At 38.0% G+C, this 24,502-nt stretch overlaps 1 protein-coding gene across 10 annotated transcripts in view; it reads right to left on the bottom strand.

The window, feature by feature from the left end:
- ERBIN (erbb2 interacting protein) overlaps window positions 1-24,502 on the bottom strand; it is a 271,624-nt gene that overhangs the window by 115,634 nt on the left and 131,488 nt on the right. For all 10 annotated transcript variants that reach the window (XM_077117317.1, XM_077117315.1, XM_077117320.1 and 7 more), the window contains 3 exons: window positions 11,781-11,828; window positions 7,084-7,280; window positions 4,574-4,691 (listed from right to left, as the gene is read on the bottom strand). In XM_077117317.1, the coding sequence (XP_076973432.1) occupies window positions 4,574-4,691; window positions 7,084-7,272 (307 nt within the window). In that variant the 5' untranslated portion in view covers window positions 7,273-7,280; window positions 11,781-11,828. The remainder of the gene's footprint in view (window positions 1-4,573; window positions 4,692-7,083; window positions 7,281-11,780; window positions 11,829-24,502) is intronic.

The raw sequence follows: 24,502 nt of genomic DNA, 5'->3' as shown, positions 1-24,502 counted from the left end.
AAAAAGCACTAGATTGGATACTAAAAAACATGGATATCCTCTTCATATTACTCTGAATTAGTTGCAGAGGCGTTCCCTCTATATCCCCGAGAAAGAGAAAACAGCTCCTGACATCTAGGAGCTGGCCTGGTACCCTCAGTAAGCTTCGGCCTTACTAGAAACTAGCCTAGCACTCGGAAGAAAGCTTTAGTGTTCTTCTACTGGGCTAAAGGAGTCTGTAAGACACGAACATCAGAACAGACCACTTGTGACCATGACAAACCAAGACAAATGATGCACCTTCCACTTAAATTTGTATTAAGATGTGGGAGGCGGCAGAATAGGGAAACAGGACACTATTAAGCAACAAAAGAAATTTGATATTAAATGTCTTAAGAGTACAAGGATGTCCACTATCACCACTATTATTCAACATTGTGTTGGAAGTTCTAGCCAGAGCAATTAGGCAAGAAAAAGAAATACAAGGCATCAAAATAGGAAAGGAAGAAGTAAAACTATCATTGTTTGCAGACGATATGATACTATATGTAGAAAACCCAGAAAAATCCACAACAAAATTACTAGAGCTAATAAATGAGTACAGCAAAGTAGCAGGCTACAAGATCAACATTCAAAAATCTGTAGCTTTTCTATACACTAGTAATGAACAAGCTGAGGCGGAAATCAAGAAACGAATCCCATTTACAATCGCAACTAAAAGAATAAAATACCTAGGAATAAATTTAACCAAAGTGACAAAAAACCTATATAAAGAAAACTACAAAAAACTGTTAAAAGAAATCACAGAAGACCTAAATAGATGGAAGGGCATACCGTGTTCATGGATTGGAAGACTAAATATAGTCAAGATGTCAATCCTACCTAAATTGATTTACAGATTCAATGCAATACCAATCAAAATCCCAACAACTTATTTTTCAGAAATAGAAAAACCAATAAGCAAATTTATCTGGAAGGGCAGGGTGCCCCGAATTGCTAAAAACATCTTGAGGAAAAAAAACGAAGCTGGAGGTCTCGCGCTGCCTGACTTTAAGGCATATTATGAAGCCACAGTGGTCAAAACAGCATGGTATTGGCATAAAGATAGATATATCGACCAATGGAATCGAATAGAGTGCTCAGATATAGACCCTCTCATCTATGGACATTTGATCTTTGATAAGGCAGTCAAGCCAACTCACCTGGGACAGAACAGTCTCTTCAATAAATGGTGCCTAGAGAACTGGATATCCATTTGCAAAAGAATGAAAGAAGACCCATCTCTCACACCCTATACAAAAGTTAACTCAAAATGGATCAAAGATCTAAACATTAGGTCTAAGACCATAAAACAGTTAGAGGAAAATGTTGGGAGATATCTTATGGATCTTACAACTGGAGGTGGTTTTATGGACCTTAAACCTAAAGCAAGAACACTGAAGAAGGAAATAAATAAATGGGAGCTCCTCAAAATTAAACACTTTTCTGCATCAAAGAACTTCATCAAGAAAGTAGAAAGACAGCCTACACAATGGGAGACAATATTTGGAAACGACATATCAGATAAAGGTCTAGTATCCAGAATTTATAAAGAGATAGTTCAACTCAACAACAAAAAGACAGCCAACCCAATTACAAAATGGGAAAAAGACTTAAACAGACACCTACCAGAAGAAGAAATACGGATGGCCAAGAGGCACATGAAGAGATGCTCAATGTCCCTGGCCATTAGAGAAATGCAAATCAAAACCACAATGAGATATCATCTCACACCCACCAGAATGGCCATTATCAACAAAACAGAAAATGACAAGTGCTGGAGAGGATGCGGAGAAAGAGGCACACTTATCCACTGTTGGTGGGAATGTCAAAGGGTGCAACCACTGTGGAAGGCAGTTTGGCGGTTCCTCAAAAAGCTGAATATAGAATTGCCATACGACCCAGCAATACCATTGCTAGGTATCTACTCAAAGGACTTAAGGGCAAAGACACAAACGGACATTTGCACACCAATGTTTATAGCAGCGTTATTTACAATTGCAAAGAGATGGAAACAGCCAAAATCTCCATCAACAGAAGAGTGGCTAAACAAACTGTGGTATATACATACGATGGAATATTACGCAGCTTTAAGACAAGATAAACTTATGAACCATGTAATAACATGGATGAACCTAGAGAATATTATGCTGAGTGAATCCAGCCAAAAACTAAAGGACAAATACTGTATGGTCCCACTGATGTGAACGGACATTCGAGAATAAACTTGAAATATGTCACTGGAAACAGAGTTCAGCAGGAGTTAGAAACAGGGTAAGACAATGGGTAATTGAAGCTGAAGGGATACAGACTGTGCAACAGGACTAGATACAAAAACTCAAAAATGGACAGCACAATAATACCTAATTGTAAAGTAATCATGTTAAAATACTGAATGAAGCTGCATCTGAGCTATAGGGTTTTTTTTGTTTTTGTTTGCTTGTTGGTTTGTTTGTTGTTGTTGTTTTTTACTATTATTACTACTTTTATTTCTTTTCTTTATATTAACATTTTATATCTTTTTCTGTTGTGTTGCTAGTTCCTCTAAACCGATGCAAATGTACTAAGAAACAATGATCATGCATCTATGTGATGATGTTAAGAATTACTGAGTGCATATGTAGAATGGTATGATTTCTAAATGTTGTGTTAATTTCTTTTTTTTTTTTCTTTCCGTTAATAAAAAAATAAAAAAAATTAAAAAAAAAATGTCTTAAGAGTGGTAACACTAATGTGGTTACATATAAGAATGCTTTTGTTCTCAGGACATGCATACTGTAATAGTTTAGGGATGAAGTTCATGGTAACTGCAACTTAAATTAAAATAGGTCTAGGAAAAAGGCATTAATATAAGCACAAATATATATATATATTGCTCCAGAATGTATATAAATTCATTTGAATTTTTTATACATATGAAAGGAACAAAGAAAGCAAATGTGACAAAACGTTAACAATTGGTAAATGTGGGTATTTTTCCTGCTTTTCATCTGTTTGAATTTTTTTAAATAAGCTGGAAGAAAACATGATATCATCACGAATGACTACAATCTAAATATCAAATAATACGTGCTTCATTTAAAATAAAAACATACATAATAGAATATACTTAACCCTAAAGTTAAATGGTTTAATAACAATTTTGAAAAAAAAAACACTAGTTTTAAAACAAAAACTTATCGACTCTTAAGAATTAAGCCATACTGACTGATAAACAGTAGGGCATTAGCAACTCTTAAACTTCCCCTTCAACAAGGGTGAATATGAATAAATCACAATTTCTGATTTAAATCCTTAAAGAGGAAGTATTAATTTGAGCATTTTACTACAAAACATGCAATTACATTGTTTGATATATGGTTTGCCCACAACTAAATAACTAGGGTTTAGAAATTAGGGTTTGGTATGCAATATATATTTTTATGAAATTCTTTTTTATTTTTGGTGGAAATAGGCAGGTATCTGATTAAATCACTTGCCAGAGCTAACAGTCAACTGTGAGGATTTAATGAGTACTTTAATCAGTCTCTAAATGGATCACACTAAGTCCTTATTTAGTGTAGCTGAGAATATGCTACACTATTACTTTATGCTCATATTATCAGAACAAAGACTGACTTTGGAACCAAGAGATAGGGATAATAATTACTAAATATTTGCTGGTGCCACTGCACTAATGTGTTCAGATTCGTTTATAAAGGTTTTCTCCAAACATTACAAAAAATTATTTTAAATATGACTTACAATCTATTGTTTCTTTTAATGCAATTTAATTGAGATACATTGTTTTTTGAAAGTAGTATCTTTTGGCAGGACATTTAGAGAATGTACCATAGGATTTTCATTCTCTTCTGTAACGGTAAAAGAAATACATGCTCATTCTAAAAATTTCTACTGCCTACTTCTCTTTTCCTCCAAGGTAAGCACTTGACATTTTGGACTATACCCTCCATACTTTCTTCTATGTGTATCATGCAAAATGCCCAGGAAGGGGCATTTTACTTCTGGCTAACAATTTTAATCCTAGCTCCTGATATAGTATTTGCCACAGACTGCCCGTCCACAAGTATGTTATACAATCATATAATTTATAATGTTCTACTTTTTTTTTTACCTTAAACATATACTTTCATGAGAATACTGACAGAACTACCTGATTCTTTCTATTAGTCATATTACATCTCTCTCTTACAGCTGAATCATTTTATGTTATCAACAATGGACACCACAGTTGTTATAAATTTCTCATCATTATAAACAAAACAATGAATATATACAAATATTTAAGTGTAAATATACATAAGTATATACATGCAGGTATCTAGAGCATTTAAAGATAAATGACAAAAAATTGTAAGCTAAGACTATAATATTAAATTTTATAGCAATTTGATACAAAATAAGTTATAAAACCTTCATATAAAATGGAGAAATGTCTTTACATTCATTTTCATATTTATTCTTTGATGAAGATAATCTGATAATACATTCCAATCTGATTTTAAAAATTAAAAAAATATTTAAAGTGCAAGAAATTAGAAAAAAAAAACCTTACCATTCTTGCTGACATCCAGTTCCCTGAGATTAACGAGGTTTGCAATGGATGCTGGTAACGTTGTTAAATCATTGTCTGGCAAACTCAGTTTGTGTAGAGACTGACAGTTAAAAAGTTGCTATTGAAACAAGTGAGGAAAGGATTTTGATTATCTCTGAAGTTAAATATTTCATCTATTGACTTTTACACAATTAAATATAATTAATCATATTAAAACTGAAAGCATATACTGTTGTAACAAATGAACCACACAAATGCATGTTGTTAATGATGGGGAGGTATAAGGGAATTCTATTTCTGGATGATTTTTCTGTAAACCTAAACTTCTCAAATAAAATTTTAAAAAACAAAAAATCTGAATGAGTTATACCCAAACAAATATCAGGGAAGATGTCTTCTTGCTCTGGTTATTCTAGCATGGATCTGAATATAACCGACCCACTCAGTATGGTTTACATCTTCATTCTGCATTCAGCGAGAATAAGTACTTGGTTGTATCCTCTGTTGGTAGTCTTTTTGACTATGGTAAAAGAGTGGTTTTCATATATGGTAAAGTTTGGAGTCTGTGTTTCAAAGTATCCTTTTCTAAAAATGAAAGTTTGTATAATAAATTACATAAATAAAACTCATTTAAAACAACTCAAAATGTAATATTCTGATTTGGAGGAAACATACAAGGAAGCAAATATATTGTAATGTCAATGCCAAAATCACAATAATGTAATGTAATCCAATTATATGTTTTAACTAATCACAAGCAATGAATAAATATGTCACTTCTGAATTTCACAGAAAAAATAAAACAAAACCTGTTGTCAGGATACAGTGAATAAGTTTTATTTAAGGAAAGCATTCCTTGAAATTTCCAATGTAAAACTGTTAGATATGTTAAGATAAATCAACTCAGTTATTAAACCTACTCAGCCTAGACAGATGATTAGTATCAAAAGGAAAAGACCCCTGTTATGGTGAGACCCTCTCTTTTCATCACAACTCTCATACTTCATATAATAATGAATTAAAGAGTTTGAATGTCAAAAATATAAAATGAAATATGTCTTTGAAATGGCCTAAAGAACTCTTACTTCTTCACCTACCATCTGTGTTGGTTCGAATCTGTTGTGTACCCCAGAAAAGCCATGTTCTTTAATCCTCATTCAATATTGCTGGGTGGGATCTTTTTGATTGTTTCCATGGAGATGTGACCCACCCAATTGTGGGTTGTAACTTTTGATTAGATGGTTTCCATGGAGATGCATCTCCACCCATTCAAGGTGGGGTTGCTTAGTGGAACCCTTTTAGAGGGAACCCATTTTGGAAAAAGCTTCAGTGCACACAGAGCCCACAGACACCTTCGGAGATGCAGAAGGAAATGCCCCCGGGGAAACCTTACGAAATGAGGAGACAAAGCTAGCAGATACCGCATGTGCCTTCCCAACAAAGAGAGAAACCCCAAACTTCATCAGGCCTTTCTTTGGAGTTAAAGTATCTTTCTCTAGATGTCTTAGTTTGGACATTTCTATGTATGGCCTTAGAACTGTAAATGTGCAACTTAATAGTTCTATTTCTGGTATACCGCATTCCAGCAGCTTTGGCAAACTAAAACAACACTGAAAAACACAACTTTAAATAGCTACCCTTCAGTGGGATACTCAGCATCTTAACTTTAAAAGTGATCTTAAATATGATAAAAAAATTTTAGAATCATGTTCTTTAAAATTATAAGTAGAAGACACTGTTTTACAGTAAACTTATCCAAGCAAACAAGAAACCTTAAAGTAGCCTGGTTTATCTCACCTAAGAATTAAGGGAAAAAGAACTTGTTACATAAAAGCAAGTAAGACAAATTTTTACTCAATATTTCATTCAAGTTAGTGCCTACCCTCATTTAAGAAAAGTGCTATGTGATATACAGTAAAATACAAAGATTAAAAGGAAAAAGACAGTAATGAGGTCTTACAGTGTATCTAGGAACAAGACTGCGTAGGTCTGAATCCCAGTTCTGCCACTCAATACGTATATGACCTTACACAAGCTATTTAACATCTGTATCCCATTTTCGTCAACCTAAAATATGAAAATGGGAATACTACATAGCAACTACCTCATAGAGTTATTATGAGCAATGAATAGCAAAACATAATAGTATCCTTAGAACACAGATAGCTATTATTTTGTCTTATAAAAACTAGGAAAAGATAATATTAATATTAACTCTTTATCTAGTTAAGTCCATTGGCTGCAGAAATTAGGCAGACTTATTATCTACCTTAGTGGCTATAAAACAACCGGAGATAAACACAAAAATTTTAAGTCATATCCTCAAAGAGAAAAAAATGTTAAGAAGGAACTTGAATATCTTAAAAATCTATTAAGATAAAATTAAATTAAAAAATGAAGACCAACACACACACATATGGAGTAACATTAAGGCAATATCAGAAATATCATATTCCTATTTTGAAACAGGCATAAAATAAGGTAATTCTTGAAAGACAGGATTAACATACCTTTGGAAGTTCTTCAATCTGATTAGCATCTAAATAGAGTTCCTCTAATGTTTTTTCAAAAGTAAAAATCTCTTTGGGAACCTGCTCCAAACTACAATGAGAATAATCTAGAGTAGTGATGGTCTCCTCCTCCCCTCGTAGACAACGACATGGTACCAAACGCACAAACAAACTTCTCTTTGTAGTCATTTTAGACACTGCAATATTCAAATAAAAATAAATATAATTAAAACATACATATTATAGTAAAACAATTTTCATAAATTACTTCAACTCATAGTTCACAATTCATATATCATAGCAAACACCTGCACATACCCATACCCAACTGAATGCATTTTAACAGTTTCACTGCATAAATTTATTTTAATGAATTTCAAATTAAACTCAAAGACTTTGATACTTTATAAAACAATCTGTGAAGTACCTATTTATATGCTTTTAAAGAAACAGTGCTCTATGAATCTGCTTATTAGTTCTCAACAAGAAAAGCTCTAAAATAATAAAGCTTTTTCACAATTTCTGCCTAGGATTCTGTTTCTTAATTAAGAACTTGATTATACACAGTTTTGAGTAAGAAGCGACACCACAAAGATACGTTCAAGTCTTCTTAACCAGTCATGAGGGATGCATTACCTTTTAACTTTCTTATGACTTTCCCACCTCAAAATTCCATTTTATCCCATGTACATTTTGTTCCAATTAAATATTGATGATATTTTAAAAAATAACTCATGGGCCCTAAGCATATTTGAGGTATACTCACTGGAGAATAAACTGTTCATTTCAAACAAGAGGGGTGAGGTGCAAACAGGAGCTTATTCTGAAATGGTGAAGTCTTAAGGACCTATTTAATTAATTACATACTAATGTATATAGGCAATTTGAACTAGGCTATATGTACACAGGCAATCTGAACTAGGCTAAGATTATATTAGCAAAGGAAATCCTACTCCAGCAGACAGGTATCACTGATGACTAGCGTTATGAATTCTCAGTATGTAAAATGATACATTCTTGCCCTTGTCAGAGATTCTGCTAGATTACTTCTAACCAGGGCCAGTAGTAGGCTGAGGTTAGGAAGGCAAGCGCCTCAGGCAAAAAACGTAATGAGAGGCAGGGTGCAAGGGTAGTTTGGTGGCTGAATTTTTGTCTGCCATGCAGGAGACCCAGGTTTGATTCCTGGCCCACGCACTCCCCAAGCCACCACCCCCAACTACAAAAAAAAAGGTTTGAGAGCACAAAAGACTCACTAATCAAAATAAATAAAATACTAGTCCACTGTAATATATTTTTAAAAACCAAAGTTATTGCAAAATAATCCATTTATGAGGAAAATTATAAAAATTTAAAATAAAGACAAGACCAGTATTACTGATTATCTACTTTTCTCAGCAAGAAACAGCCTGTAACTCTTCTAATGCAAATTATACAATATCTTTAAATGTTTGATTACTTTTTAAAAAGTAGGCTAAATATTTCACTGTTTTCATCTTTTTAGATCTTTTTAGAAGTATTTCATCTTTTTAGAAATCTATTTTGATCCTGTTATAAAGCATCATTATGTGCCAAAGACCGTGTTAAATGCTTCAAATAAACTGTATCTAGACAGTCATCTCATCCTCTTACAACTTTTAACTTTTTTATTGTATAGTATAACACATATACAAAGCAAAGAAATAAAAAAGCAACAGTTTTTAAAGCACTCTTCAACAAGTAGCTACAGGACAGATACTGGAGTCTGCCATAGGCTCACATATGAGCCTCTCAGATTTTTCTTTCTAGCTTCTGGATCCAGAATATAAGAGACTAGAAGGAATAAATATTTTTTTATCACCACTACCAACTTTCTTTTATTTGCATGTGTGAAAAATAACATATATATATATAAACAATAAATGTCAAAGCACAGCACCACAATTAGTTGTAGACCATATTTCAGAGTTTGACATGGTTTACAATTCCACAATTTTAGGGTTTTACTTCTAGCTGCTGTAAGATACTGGAGACTTAAAGAGATATCAATTTAATGATTCAGCAATCATATTCATTTGTTAAATCATATCTTCTTCATATAACTCCACCATCACCTTTGATCTTTCCATCCCTCTCCTTAGGGGTGTTTGGACTATGGCTATTCTAACTTTTTCATGTTGGAAGGGCCTGTCAATAACATGGAGTAGGAGATAAAACTATCTGATAATCTGGAGAGGCTGGGCCCTCTAGGTTTCAGGACTTGTCTGGTCCAGGGACCCAACTGGAGGTTGTAGGTTCCTGAAGAGTTACTTTAATGCATGGAACCCTTGTGGAATCTTATATATTGCTCTAAGGGTTCTTTAGGATTGGCTGGAATGATCCTGGATGAATTTTGGCAAGTTATGATAGGAAGAAAGGTCTACCTGAAGCTTGTGTAAGAGCAACCTCCAGAACAGCCTCTTGACTCTATTTGAACTCTCTGCCACCGATACTTTCTTAGTTACACATCTTTCTCCCCCTTTGGTCAGGACGAATCATCGATCCCACGGTTACAGGGCTGGATTCATCCCTGGAAGTCCTCTCCCACGCCACCAGGAAGACTTTCATCCCTGGATGTCATGCCCCACGTAGGGGGGAGGGCAGTGATCTCACTTGCAGAGTTGGGCTTAGAGAAACTAAGGTCACATCTGAGCAACAAAAGAGGTCCTCCAGAAGTAACTCTTAGGCATGTCTATAGGTAGGCTTAGCTTCTCCACTACCTACATAAGCTTCATAGGAGTAAGCCTCAAGATCAAGGGCTTGCCCTACTGATTTGGGTGTCCCTATAGTTTGACACCGTATCAAGGGATTTCTTTTTTTTTTTTTTTTTTTTTTTTTAAAGGGAAACATCTTTAAACATTTTCTTGTTTTATTGTATTTTGTTTGTTTGTTTGTTTTGTTACATGGGCTGGGGCCGGGAATCGAACCGAGGTCCTCCGGCATGGCAGGCAAGCACTTTGCCCGCTGAGCCACCGCGGCCCGCCCTCAAGGGATTTCTTGACGGTAAAGTTTAATAGTTCCATATTTTTTCTCCTACCCTCAAGGGACTTTACCAATACTTTTTTTGATTATCTGCTCAATATACTCTAGGATGCACCCAGGCATTACATTAAGCTACACAGAATTAAAGGACCTCTTTCTTATTCTGGGCTCCCCGTGTTTCAATTGTTCAAATGAGCTATACAGATAGGTTGAGTTAGATTATGTGCTACAGAAAATTTCAGTTCCAGACCAAATAAACCTTTCTTCCTTTGGTCTCAAAGAGTGCGTGTGGTTCAAAAATTTAGATGTTATCTTCCTTACCCCTGGGTTCTGAATTAGTTTAACCCCAACCTGATCAGCTTCGTTCTTATCGCTAAATATCAGGATGGACATATATATAAAAAATAAAACAGTCTCTCAAAACCCAGAAATACTCTCTACAACTTTATGAGACAGGTACTACTATTTCCATTTTCCCATACTGCTTCTCAATATACCAGTGAAATATATGAACTCAGGTCACAGAAATGATTCAAACAGAATAGGTCTTTACGACATACTTCTGAATGTTTAACAACCTAAATTTATATGAAGACTATTTTACCAATAAGAATAAAATTTTACTCTTTTAAGTAAAACAGTGTAATTACTAAAGGGGAATTCAGCTTAAAATTGCCTCTTTATAAAGTAATAAACAATGAGGAAAATGAATAAGATTTCTTTTTCTAGAGAGTTTAAAACTACAACAGATAAGGAGTTAGGGCTTCACTTGAAAAAAATGGAAACCATCTGCTCTGTCCAAAATGGAAGCCATGAAGTAAACCACATTTGGCTTTTCAAACTTAAAAAGATTTAAGTTACGTAAAATAAATTTAGAAATCAACTCCTCAGTCACAGTAACCACATGTTTAGTGCTCAATATTTATGTGTGATTAGTGACTACTGCATTAAATAGTGAAGATATGAACATTTTCATCATTGCAGAAAATTCCAATGTAAGGGTGGGTATGATGTCTTAACTACTTTACATTTATAATTATGTACTATGATAGATCCAAGAGCTTGGAAGCTGTGACCTTTAAAAACCCCATTTCCCAGGTCCATATTGGATTTGGGGGTATACAGCCTATCTAAGACTTTTAAAAAGTCATAAAATATTACTACCATATATAGTATATGTGAACTAAAAGAGGACATCCTTATTTTAGACATGATCATTTAAGTAGGGCAATTAAGGTATTTAAGGCAATTTACTCCAGAGATTAATTGATAATGAAGATAATACAATTTCTAAGACTTCTCTGCAGTGTTTATAAATAAACAGATTACATTGCAGACAGACAAAATTAGTTGTAAGACTTTTCAGAAGGGACAACGAATCCAGAAAAGGGAGATTAGTTGCTTAGCCTTAGGAGGCTGCAGAAAGAGTTTACTTGTCAAAGAAAAACTTCTGGTGAAGAGAGCAGTTGAGACTTCAAATTAAATTCAGTGGGCCTGGAGTCAATATGAAAATGGATCCCAATTCTATAAAGCTCAGTAGATATAAGCAGTACAGACTAAAGAAAGAGTCACTTTATAAATCAAAATGACACTGCAGACATAAGAATATTATAATCATTAATGGAAGAAGAGCCAAATAAGAAAAAGAGTCATGAGAAAAAACCAAATACATTCTCACAAAAGAAATTTAATCTACTTACCACCGGGTTGAATTTCTCTGTCTGATGTTTCTTAATTGAGCCAGCATTCTAGGGAAAACAAAAGAAAAACAACGGATTCCTATGAATCTTAAGGAAAATCTCTTCTAATTTATAATTTACCTCAAAAGTGGTATTAAATTTCTAAAAAATTCATATTATTAACTGAAAATAACTAAGACCAAATAACCAAACCAAACTATTAAGGTCCTAAAAAACCACACACACAACTCAGTAAATATTAAATGGCTAACTTCTTAACCAGTTACTGGGTTGTTCCCATATAATATAAACTATTGAAAATCCTCAATTGTATCAAATAGCAAACACCTTTTTTCCAGTAGGAAAATCCCATTTAGTTGAACCTATTGAGAAATAACAAAATTCTTTCATACAAATAAAATTCCAGTCATTTAAGTTTAGCAATTTTTGATGATTCTGTGTGGCAGATACTGTATTTGCATACAGATTCTACTTCTCCTTTCAAGAACCTTGACTTTATTCAGGGTGATAATGAACCCAATTAAATACACACTTGTGGGGGTTGGAGGTGGGCATGACAATGAAGATTAGTAACATATCATGATATACTAAAGGCAGACTGAAGAAAGCATTTCAAAGAGGAAGAACTTATCAGCTATTAGTGAGGACTTAGAATTGCAACAGTTTGTTGTAATTAAAAAATCATTGATTATCTTCACAAGACTACTGCTCGGGGATGGACTAGGGCAAAATACTGTATGGAGGGGATCAAAAAAGAACAGGAGGATCAAAATAGCAGGGTGAGACTTTGGGCCAAGATGGCGGCTTAGCAACGTGCGCGTTTTAGTTCGTCCTCCAGAACAACTACTAAATAACTAGAAACAGTACACAACAGCTCCTGGGGCCATGTCAGTGACCGGACACACAGCGTACCCTAGTCTGGACAGCTGGACCGGCTGCAAGACCCCCAGAACCGTGACTGCCCCAAGACGCAGTGGCCTGCACCCCTCCCTCACAGGCTGCTTGCCAGAGGAGAAAGGAAAGGGACTTGACCAGCAGCAGGGGCTGAGCCCAACCAAACACCAATTGTGGAATTAATTAACAAATTCTGACTATTAAAAATAGGCCCCCAGCTCAGGTGAATCTGCTCAAAGCAGATGTCACTCATTTTTGCCCCGGTGCCAAGGAGGCAGGGCTGACGGAAAAAGAAAAACGGAAACAGGTTTTTGTGGCTGTGCTTCTACGGAAGCTTGACTGCCTCTGGATACAGCAGCAGGACTTCTCAGGCTGAAACTGCCCCAGGCATAGGCAGAAACAAGCTCATTTGAGACCTTCCCGATGGGAGAGGTAAAGCCCAACTCAAGTGGAATCCCTCCCTCAAGGAATTCAGACACCCGAGCTTGGTAATTTGAAGCCATTAAAACCAGCCTACAACCTCTCCTCTGTCTCCACCACACCCCCAGCCAAAGTTAAAGGTATCACATCATCTTATGCTGGTGGGACCTGCAGGCAGACAAGCACCATATACTGGGCAGGATAAGAAAAACGGAGCCCAGAGACTTCACAGGAAAGTCTTTCAACCTCGTGGGTCTCACCCTCAGGGAAAACTGACGCAGGTGACTCTTTCCCCCTGTAGGAGGCCAGTTTGGTCTGGGGAAATCCAGCTGGGGTCTATAATATCTAAGTAGACCCTCCTAAGTGTGTGGGGGCGAGGGAAGGCACCCCACAGGCAGGGCAAGAAACAAGAAAACAAGAACTGAAAAATTCTCCTCTGTTAAACAAAACTTAAGCTAGAGGTCCAGAAAAAGCTGACCTGAACGTCAAAGAACAGACAACATATTCATCCAGCAAGAAAACCCTAGGTAAAAGAAGTGAAAGCAATTTCCAGAATAAACTAATTAAGGTAATTAAATGCCTAGACACCAGCAAAAAAATAACAAATCACACTAAGAAAATTGAAGATATGGCCCAGTCAAAGGGACAAACCAACAATTCAAATGAGATATGGGAGCTGAAACAATTAATTCAGAATATACGAACAAACATAGAAAACCTCATCAAAACCCAAATCAATGAATTAAGGGAAGATATAAAGAAGGCAAGGAATGAACAAAAAGAAGAAATCGAAAGTCTGAAAAAACAAGTCATAGAACTTATGGGAATGAAAGAAATACTAAAGGGAGCACTAGAGACAGATACGAAAAGACAGAAGAGAGAGGTGTGGAGAAGAGAGTAGAAAGGAAGACTATGACTAAAGGTAAAAAGAAGGAAAATTAGATATGACATATAAAATCCAGAAGGCAAAATGGTAGAAGAAAGTACTACCCATGCAGTAATAACACTGAATGTTAAAGGATTAAACTCCCCAATCAAAAGACATAGACTGGCAGAATGGATTAAAAAACAGGACCCATCTATATGCTGTCTCTACTCAAAGGAGATGAGGGCAAGGAAACAAACGGACATTTGCACACCAATGTTTATAGCAGCATTATTAACAATTACCAAGAGATGGAAACAGCCAAAATGTCCATCAACAGACAGGTGGCTAAACAAACTGTGGCATATACATACGATGGAATATTATGCAGATGTAAGACAGAATAAAGTTATGAAGTATGAAAAACATGGATGGACCTTAAGGACATTATGCTGATTGTGATTAGCCAAAAAAAAAAAAAAAAAAGGGCAAATACTGCATGGTCTCACTGATACGAACTCACATTAGTGAATGAACCTGGAATACTTCATTGGTAACAGAGACCATCAGGAGATAGAAATATGGTAAGATATTGGGTAACTGGAGCTGAAGGGATACAGATTGTACAACAGGACTGAATACAAAAACTCAGAAATGGACAGCACAATACTACCTAACCGTAATACAATTATGTTAAAACACTGAATGAAGCTGAATATGAGAATGATAGAAGGAGGAGGGCTGGGGGCATAAATGAAATCACAAAGAAAGACAGATGATAAAGATTGAGATGGTATAATCTAGGAATGCCTAGAGTGTATAATGACAGTGACTGTACAAATTTTAAAAATGTTTTTGCATGAGGAGGAATGGGGGAGTGTCATTACTTCAGGGTGACGAAAATGGATGGCAACTAATATTTTTAAATTTCATCTTATGTGTGAGACTAAAGCAAAAATGTTTATTTGGTATAAAATTTATATTTTGACTAGTGCATCTCCTAATATAACTTATGTAAATAGTTGGCTGAACAACATAAGTACATGGAACCTTGGGTAGGACATGAGATTTTGTTGTTTTGTCCAGTGATGCCCCCCCCCCCACCCTGATGAATCCCAGAGTGATTTGATCAGTGAGTGGAAAAGTATTTGCAAAGTCCCCTTCGGGGAATAGTGAGAATGGGGGAAAATTCAACCTCCCCAAGTTGAATTCTTGATATTCTCACAAGCAGTGTGGACAACTAAAGCTATAGGCTGAACCCCCAGTCTTGGGGTTTGTTCATATGAAACTTAACCCCAAAAAGGATAGGTCAATCCTACTTAAAATTAGGCCTAAGAGTCACCCCCAAGAGAACCTCTTTTGTTGCTCAGATGTGGCCTCTCTCTTCACCCAACACAATAAGCAAATTCACCACCTTCCCCCTGTCTACGTGGGACATGACTCCCAGGGGTGTGGACCTTCCTGGCAATGTGGGACAGAAATCTTGGAATGAGCTGAGACTCAGCATCAAGAGATTGAGAAAAACCCTAGAATGAGCTGAGACTTAGCATCAAGGGATTGAGAAAACCTTCTCGACCAAAAGGGGGAAGAGTGAAATGAGACAAAGTGTCAATGGCTGAGAGATTCCAAACAGAGTTGAGAGGTTATCCTGGAGGTTATTCTTATGCATTAAGTAGATATCACTTTGTTATCCAAGATGTAATGGAGAAGCTGGAGGGAACTGCTTGAAAATGTAGAGCTGTGTTCCAGTAGCCATGTTTCTTGATGATGATTGTATAATGATATAGCTTTCACAATGTGACTGTTGTGACTGTGAAAATCTTGTGCCTGATGCTCCTTTTATCTACCTTGTCAACAGACAAGTAGAACATACGGAATAAAAATAAATAATAGGAGGAACAAATGTTAAAATAAATTTGGTTTGAAATGCTAATGATCAATGAAAGGGAGGGGTAAGGGGTATGGTATGCATAATTTTTTTTTCTTTTTCTATTTTTATTTCTTTTTCTGAATAGAAGCAAATGTTCCAAGAAATGATCACGATGATGAATGTACAACTATGTGATGATATTGTGAATTACTGATTACATATGTAGAACGGAATGATATGTTAAAAATGTTTGTGTTTCTTTCTTGTAATTTTTTTTTGTTTAAAAAAATAACAGGGTGAGATCTTTCAGGGCTTTATACCCCCAAAGAACCTTTTTTTTTGTATTTTTATGGAGACATCCTCACACACATACAGTCCACCAACAATATACAATCAATAGCTCACAATATCATCATAGTTGTGTATTCATTACTATGATCATTTTCACAAACATATGCATCACTCCAGAAAAAGAAATAAAAGAAAAAAGAAAAACTTATATATCCCATACCCATCACCCTGTCCTCTCACTGACCACTAGTATTTCAATCTACCCAATTTATTTTACCCCTTATCCCCCCTATGATTCATTTATTTTTTATCCATATTTTTTACTCTTCTGTCCATACCTTGGATCAAAGGAGCATTAGACACAAGGTTTTCACAATCACATGGTCACACTGTAAAAGCTGTCATTGCTATACAGTCGTCAAGAATTAAAGCTACTGAGCACAGTTCAAAAGTTTCAGGTACTTCCCTCTAGTCCTTCCAAAGCAGCACAAACTAAAAAGGATATCTATATACTGCATAAGAATAACCTCCAGGATACCTGCTCGACTCTGAAATCTCTCATTCACTGAAACTTTATTTTGTCTCATTTCTCTCTTCCCTCTTTGGGTCACAAAACGCTTTCTTATTCTGATGATGCCGGGTCCCAGCTTATCCCAGGGGTCCTGTCCCACATAGGGGCAGGGCAGTAAGTTCACCTCCAACGTGGCTGAGAAAGAGAGGCCACACATCTGATTAATAAAAGAGGTTCTCTGAGGTGACTCCTAGGAGTAATTATAAATAGGCTTAGCATCTTCTCTGCAGGAATAAGTTTCACAAGGCAAAACCCAAGATTGATGGCTCGGCAGGTTGAACTGATTGTCCCCACTGCTTGCAAGAATACCAGGAATTCCCCAGATGGGGAAGTTGAATATTTCCTCCTTTCTCCCCAATTCCCCAAGGGGACCTTGCAAATATTTTTTACTCTCTGCCCAAATTACTCTGGGATGTATTGAGGCATCACACTAACCTATACAAACCAATAAGATCTCACACTCTATTCAAAATTCCATGTAATTATGGTGGTTAAACAACTAGCCATACCAGTTAAATTAGATAATGTACTTTGCAAAATAAAAATTTTGTACCAAATAAACATCTCTCTCTTTGGTCTCACACAGTGGTTGCAGTTTTAAAATACAGACCATATCATCCTGTACTCTGTATTCTGATTTACCCTAGTCCTATCCAGATCAACTTCATTCACATCTCCAGTCGAAATCTGATCACTTCTTCAGCTTTTTAAACAGCTTCAGTACTCCAACTCAGAGTCCCAAGTAGCACGTAAATACTCAAAGTTTTGGGGAACGACCAAGCTATATACAAATAGCTCAGTATCTCAGAATTTAGAATAACAGTTATAACTACGGAATATATGTGACTGCTGTGAGAGCCGACAATGTAGGAACCTTCACAATAGGTCTCAACCTGAAAACCCACACTCTCAACTTCAATTCTCTGAGTTTGTATATTATAATGAGTCCATATGAGACATGATAATTTTTGTCTTTTTGTTTCTGACATTTCATTCAACATACTTTCCTTAAGGTTCATTCCCTAGTTGCATGCCTCACGACTTCATTTCTTCTTGCAGCTGCTCAGTAGTCCACTGTATGTATACACCACAGTTCCCCTTTCCCTCCCTCACTCATTGTGTATTATGAATCACGAACACTGCCACCTGCCACCAAAAACACCCATGTGCAAATGCCCATTCATGTCCCCACTCTCAGTTTCTACAGGTATATGCCTAGCAACAGGATTGCAGGATCATATGACAAACCCACCCCTACTCTCCCCACCACCACAGAAGCTTTGAACAAGAACTGACAGAATCATCTTCTCAGGGCTCCAGAAAACAATTAAAGGACTGCTGTACAGGGCCAAAGATAAATGAAGAAAAAAGCTCCTTCATTTACTGAGTTTACTCCTTCGGTTTACTGAGGCATGGAATTTAGTTTGTCCTCCTGAGCAGCTAGTAAATAGCCAGGAACGGTACAGAAAAACTGCTGGGGCCACATCAGTGACCAGGCACACAGCTGGACCAGATGGACCAGCTGCGATTCCACCAAGAATGGTGAGTCCCCCAAGCTGCAGAGGCCAGCACCTCCTGCCACAGGCTGGTTCCCAGGGGGGAAAGGAAAGAGACTTAACTAACAGCAAGGACTGAGCTCAACCAAGCTCCAATTGTGCAATTAACAAATTCGGACTACCGAAAATAGGCCCCAGTTCATCTAAACCTCGAATAAAACCTAAAGTTACTAGTTTTTAACCAGGCACAGAGGGTGCAGGGCTGAGAGGGGAAGGGGGGGGGCCGGACACGGGACAGACGGACGGGACAGCAGTTTTTTGGATCCAACAGCACAAAATACTTGAAAAGGTCTGGACCCTAAAAAAAGAGGGGGCACATAGGACCTGGAGATACAAAGAGCAATGTACCAACTTAAGCTCTTGATTAACAAACCCCAGGAACAGGGTGTCCTGCTCTGAAAAGGATTTTTTTTTCTTTGTTTCTACTCAGGCTCCAACTGCCCCAGGCAAGGGCGGAATTAAGCTTGTATGAGAGACAAAGAGGCTAGTCAGGTGAAAGGAGGTAATTCCCCAGAGGCTATGTCTTCCCCAGGAGAGGGGTGGGACCCAGCTCAGGTGGAATTTCTCCCTCAAGGAATTCATTCCCCAGGGACTGGAAACCGAAGTGATTAAAGCCAGCCTATAACCTCTCTTCTGTCTCAACCACATCCCACAGGGAGAGTCTGCTGAAGTTAAAGACACCACATCTCCTTATGCTGGTGGGACCTGCAGGCAGACAAGCACCACATACTGGGCAGGATAAGAAAAATGGAGCCCAGAGACTTCACAGGAAAGTCCGTCAACCTGCTGGGTCTCACCCTCAGGGAAAAATGATGCAGGTGACTCTTTCCTCCTGACAGGAGGCCAGTTTGGTCTGGGAAAATCTGACTGGGGTCCATAATAACCAAGTAGACCCTCCTAAGTGGGGGAAAAATGCACCATACAGGGAGGGCAAGAAACAAAAAAACAAGAACTGAAAAATTCTGATCTGTTAAACAAAACTTAAGCTAAAGGGCCAGAATAAGCTGAACTGAATGTCACAGAACAGATAGACGACAAAGTCATTCAGCAAGAAAACCCTAGGTAAAAAAAGTGAAAACAATCTCCAGAATAAACTAAGGCAATTAAATGTCTAGATGTCAGCAAAAAAATAAGGAATCATACTAGAAAATTGAAGATATGGCCCAGTCAAAGAAACAATCCAACAATTCAAATGAGATACAGGAGTTGAAACAATTAACACAGGATGTTTGAAAAGACATGGAAAATCTCATCAAAAATCTAATAAACGAATTGAGGGAGGATATAAAGAAGGCAATGGGTGAACAAAAGGAAGAAATGGAATGTCTGAGAAAACAGTGAAAGTCACAGAAGAGATGAAAAAGCAATGGAAACCTACAATGTCAGATTTCAGGAGGCAGAAGATAGGATTAGTGAACTGGAGGACGGAACATCTGAAATCTAATAAGTAAAAGAAAATATAGGGAAAAGAATGGAAAAATCTGAGCAGGGACTCAGGGTACTGAATAACATGGGGTGCATGAATATACATGCTGTGGGTGTCCCAGAAGAAGAGAAGGGAAAAGGAGGAGAAAGACTAATGGAAGAAATTGTCACTGAAAATTTCTCAACTCTTATTATGAAAGACTTAAAATTACAGATCCAAGAAGCACAGTACACCCCAGACAGAACAGATCCAAACAGACATACTCCAAGACACTTACTAATCAGAATGTCAGATATTGAAGATAAAGAGAGAATTTTGAAGGGCAGGCCACAGTGGCTCAGCGACAGAATTCTTGCCTGCCATGCCAGAGGACCCGGGTTCGATTTCCGGTGCCTGCCCATGTTAAAAAAAAAGGGGGGGGGGGGAGAATTTTGAAAGCAGCAAGAGAAAAGCAATCCATCACATACAAGGGAAGCCCAAAGACTACGAGTAGTTTTCTCAGCAGAAACCATGGAAGTGAAAAGACAGTGGGATAATATATTTAAGATTCTAAAAGAAAAAACTGCCAACCGAGAATTCTATATTCAGCAAAACTGCCCTTCAAAAATAAGAGGGAATTTAAAACATTTTGAAACAAAAAAAAAATCGCTGAGAAAACTTGTGACCCAGAGACCAGCTCTGCAAGAAACACTAAAAAGAGCACTACAGGCAGATAGGAAAAGACAGCAGAAAGAGGTGTGGAGAAGAGTGTAGAAATGAAGACTATCAGTAAAGGTAAAAACAGAGAGAGAAAAAAAAACCAGATATGGCATACAGAATCCAGTATCACACAGCTGTTAAGAATAAGGTCATGAAGCATGTAATAACATGGATTTCATTCATTATGCTGAATGAAATCAGCCAGAAACAAAAGGATACATACTGTATGGTCTCACTGATATGAACTAACATTAATGAATGAACTTGGAGAATCTAATTAAGAACAAACGTTATCAGGAAATAGAAATAGAGGAGAGATTGGGCAATTGGAGCTGAAGGAATACAGAATGTGCAACAAGAGTGACTGTAAAAATTCAGAGATGGATAGTACAATATTATCTGATTGTAGCACAATAATCTAAGTTCACTGAATGAAGCTGAATGTAAATATGGTTGAGGGAGAAGGGCTGGGGGCATGTATGAACTCAAAAGGTAGGACAGAGGATAAAGACTGAGACAGTATAATTTAGGATTGCCTGTATACAGTGTACAATGATGGTGATTAAATGTACAAATTAAAAAATGTTTTGCATGAGGAAGAACAAAGAACTGTCAGTATTGCAGGGTATTGAAAACAGATGGTATGTGGGAAAACGTACAATAAAAATAAGCTAGGTTCTATAGTCAACAATAACATTGTAACATGCTTCCACCAAACGTAAAAGCATTATGCCAAAACTAAATGTCAACAGGCAGGGGCATTGGGAAAGGGGTATGGGTTCTTTATGGAAGAAAAGGGACTGTCTTCAGATAGAGTATGGTGGTGAAGATATGTCTATATACTTACGCAGGATTTTATGACGTGTGAATAAAACTATTTAAAAATGGTCAGAGAGAAACAAGTGCTAGAGAAAATGCAGAGAAACAGATGTACACATTCACTGTTGGTAGGGAAATGAGAGGTGCATCTCCTTGCAGGGCAGTGTGGTGGTTTCACGGGAGGCGAGGGGTGGGTCTGCCATATGATCCTGAAACTCCATTGCTCAGTATACACCTGGAGGAACTGAGTGTGGGGACACGAATGGACATTTGCACACTGGTTTTCCTAGCAGCAGTGATCATGTCCCACAATGAAATAGGAACTATGGTATATACATACCGAGCCACTGCCAGAAGGAATAAAGTTGTGAGGCATGCAACTAGATGAACGAACCTTAAGAGCTGAATGTTGAATGAAATGTCAGGAACAAACAAAAAGACAAATATCATGCTTCAACTATGTGGGAAAACTATAATAAAAATTCGGTGAACTAGAGTCAAGAGCATGGGTTATCAGGTTGGGGCTTATTGTAAAGAGTCCTACACGGTAAGCTCTTACAGTACTCATATACATTCAGGAAGTGTAATCATTAATTCTAAATTCTGAGATACTGAGCTTTTTGTACATAATCTGGTTTTTCCCAGAAACTTCAGGTATTTATGTGACACTTGAGACTCAGAGTCAGAGGTCTGAAGCTATGGAAGTAGTACCCCATACAGGAACTGTTAAAAAAGTGATCAGACATCCCAATGCACTCACCACGCCCTCTTGGTCTACAGGCCCTGTCACCTTGAACATACACCCCTGTGCAATCACAGAGCTCCCAAATCCACCTTCCGCCATACCTGCCTCTGTGTCCCACATGCCAGGCCCTGCACCTGTGCTCTGAGGTCTGCCCAAGCTGCACCACAACCCAATAACCCCCAGGTGGCCCACCCAACAAGCTCACACCCCACACTCCTAAGCTCCAGCATAGCACCTGTCACCCCAATTCTAGACCTGTGCTACACACCACTATGCCCAGTCCCACACCCAGCATCCTGCCCACGCTCATCATATAAATACAAAACCTTAGTCTACTGAAGGAAATGAACTTCCAAAATAAACCTATCAAGATAATTACATGCTTCAAAGGCAAAAGAAAATCACAAAACATGTGAAGATGCAGACAGATATAGCCCAGTCTAATGACCAAATTAAGACCGGAAGAGAAACAGACTTTGGAACAGATAATCAAAGATGTTCAGAGAACTCTACTAAATAAAATCAATGGGTTGGATAATGACATGAAGGGGATCAAGAAGGTACTAGAACAGCATGTAGAAGAATTTGGAAAAATGAACAGAAAACTAGCAGATATCTCAGAGATGAAAGATATTGTAGACTAATTTAAAAACACTAGAGACACAAAAAGAGCAGACTGGAAAAAGCAGAAGAAAGAATAAGTGAACTAGAAGACAGGACAAGTGATTTCCAACACTCTAAAGAACAAATGGCAAAAAAGATGGACAATTTTAAATGAATCTCAGGGAAATGATGGACAACACGAAGCATAACAATTATAAAAATCATTTAAGTGTCACAGAAGGAAAAGAGTAAAGGGCTAGGAGGATGAGTTGAGGCGGCGATGGTGGAAAACTTTCCAACCCTTAAAAAAGATCTACATATACAAATTAAAGAAGCCAAAACAACCCCAAATACAATGAATCAGAACAGGCCTACTCAAAGATACTTATCAGTCTTCCAAATGTTAAAGAGAGGTAGAAAAACCTGAAAGTGGCAAGAGAAAAGCAAACTACAAAGGAAACCCCATAAAACTAAATTCTGACTATTCAAAAGGCACCATGGAGGTGAGAAGGCAGTGGTACGACATATTTAAGATGCTAAAAAAGAAAGACTTCCAGCAGGAATTCTATTCCCAGCCAGGTTGCCCTTCAAAAGTGAGGGAGAGGAATTCCGGGAAGATGGCCAACTGGAGCAACCTGAGATTAGCCCTGCTCCATGGAAAACTTAAAGAAGGCACAGGAGGGTGACTGAGGCGGCGATTCAGCAGTGTGGCTGAGCTGGGACAGCCGTCTGTACCACACACAGCAGCCCTGGTTGCAGAGGAACAGAGAAGCAGAAAGCTGGAGCCTGGTGCGGAGGTGTAGAGCCCACGGGAGTGCACAAATGGGAGGTCAGGACTAGGAAGTAAGCCAGGACACTTCCCCTTGGGCACATACCCTCACCAGCGCAGCCCCATGACTAGCAACTCACCCCACACCCCACGCGCCTGAACACCATCACCCGTTCCCACTCCCTGTGCTCCAGGAGTCCCCACCGCAACACCCCCAGTGCACGTACCTGCCCCACTCCCACACCCCAGGTGCAGTCCACCCCACCTCTCCTGCACCCCTCCCAAGTACTACCTCCCGCTCCCTGTTCCATGCAGGCTACGGCCAGCGCATAAAGGCTGCCAGCACTAACCTACATACCTAGGCTGCCCCTACCCCACCACCCACAGTGTCGCACAGCCTCACCCTGCCCTCCCTGAGCTCAGATAACCGTATATAGCACTCCCAGGCCCACGCATGTGCATGGGCCCCCATCACATCATTCAGCTCTGGGAATGGCACTTTACAGCAGTCCTAGAACCGCACATGTGCACAGCCCTCAGTCTCACTTTCCAGCTCTGAGAAAGTGATGACCGGCACAGCCAGGTCACATCTGCCCCCAACCCAAGAAGGCATAACGCAGACCTGCTGCCATAGCTCTACACATGCGCACAAAGGGTCCCGTGCCTTAGACCAGTGCACACCAGGATTATGCCCCCCAGTCCGGTGCACCCACGTTCACAAGCATCAGTGTAACATCCCCAACCTGCATCCACACCTGCCCTAAAACAAATCACCCGACTGAGCGCTCCACCCCCTGCCCTGCTCCCTGCTGTATGACCATCCCACAAGCACAAGGCCTTAGACAACTGAAAGGTATCAACTCCCAAAGTAAATCAATCAAGATAATTACATGCCACAAAGCCAGCAGAGGATCACTAAGCATATCATAATGCAGACAGATACAGCCCTGCCTCACGACCAAATTAAAACACCAAAGGAGAAAAAGACATTGGAACAACTAATCAAAGATGGTTATACAACTCTACTCAATAAAATAAGTGGGACAGCAAATGACATAAAGGAGATCAAGAAGACAGGAGAAGAGCACAAAGAGGAAGCTGAAAGAATAAATGGGAAAAGAGCAGATATCACAGAGATTAAAGACTGTTGATCAAATAAAAAACATACTAGAGACATACAACATGAGATTTGAA

Source organism: Tamandua tetradactyla, chromosome 9 (assembly GCF_023851605.1).
Source record: "Tamandua tetradactyla isolate mTamTet1 chromosome 9, mTamTet1.pri, whole genome shotgun sequence".
NCBI lineage: Eukaryota > Metazoa > Chordata > Mammalia > Pilosa > Myrmecophagidae > Tamandua > Tamandua tetradactyla.
The sequence above is the reverse complement of the archived record's forward strand: the minus strand, read 5'-3'. Positions and strand labels throughout refer to the sequence as shown.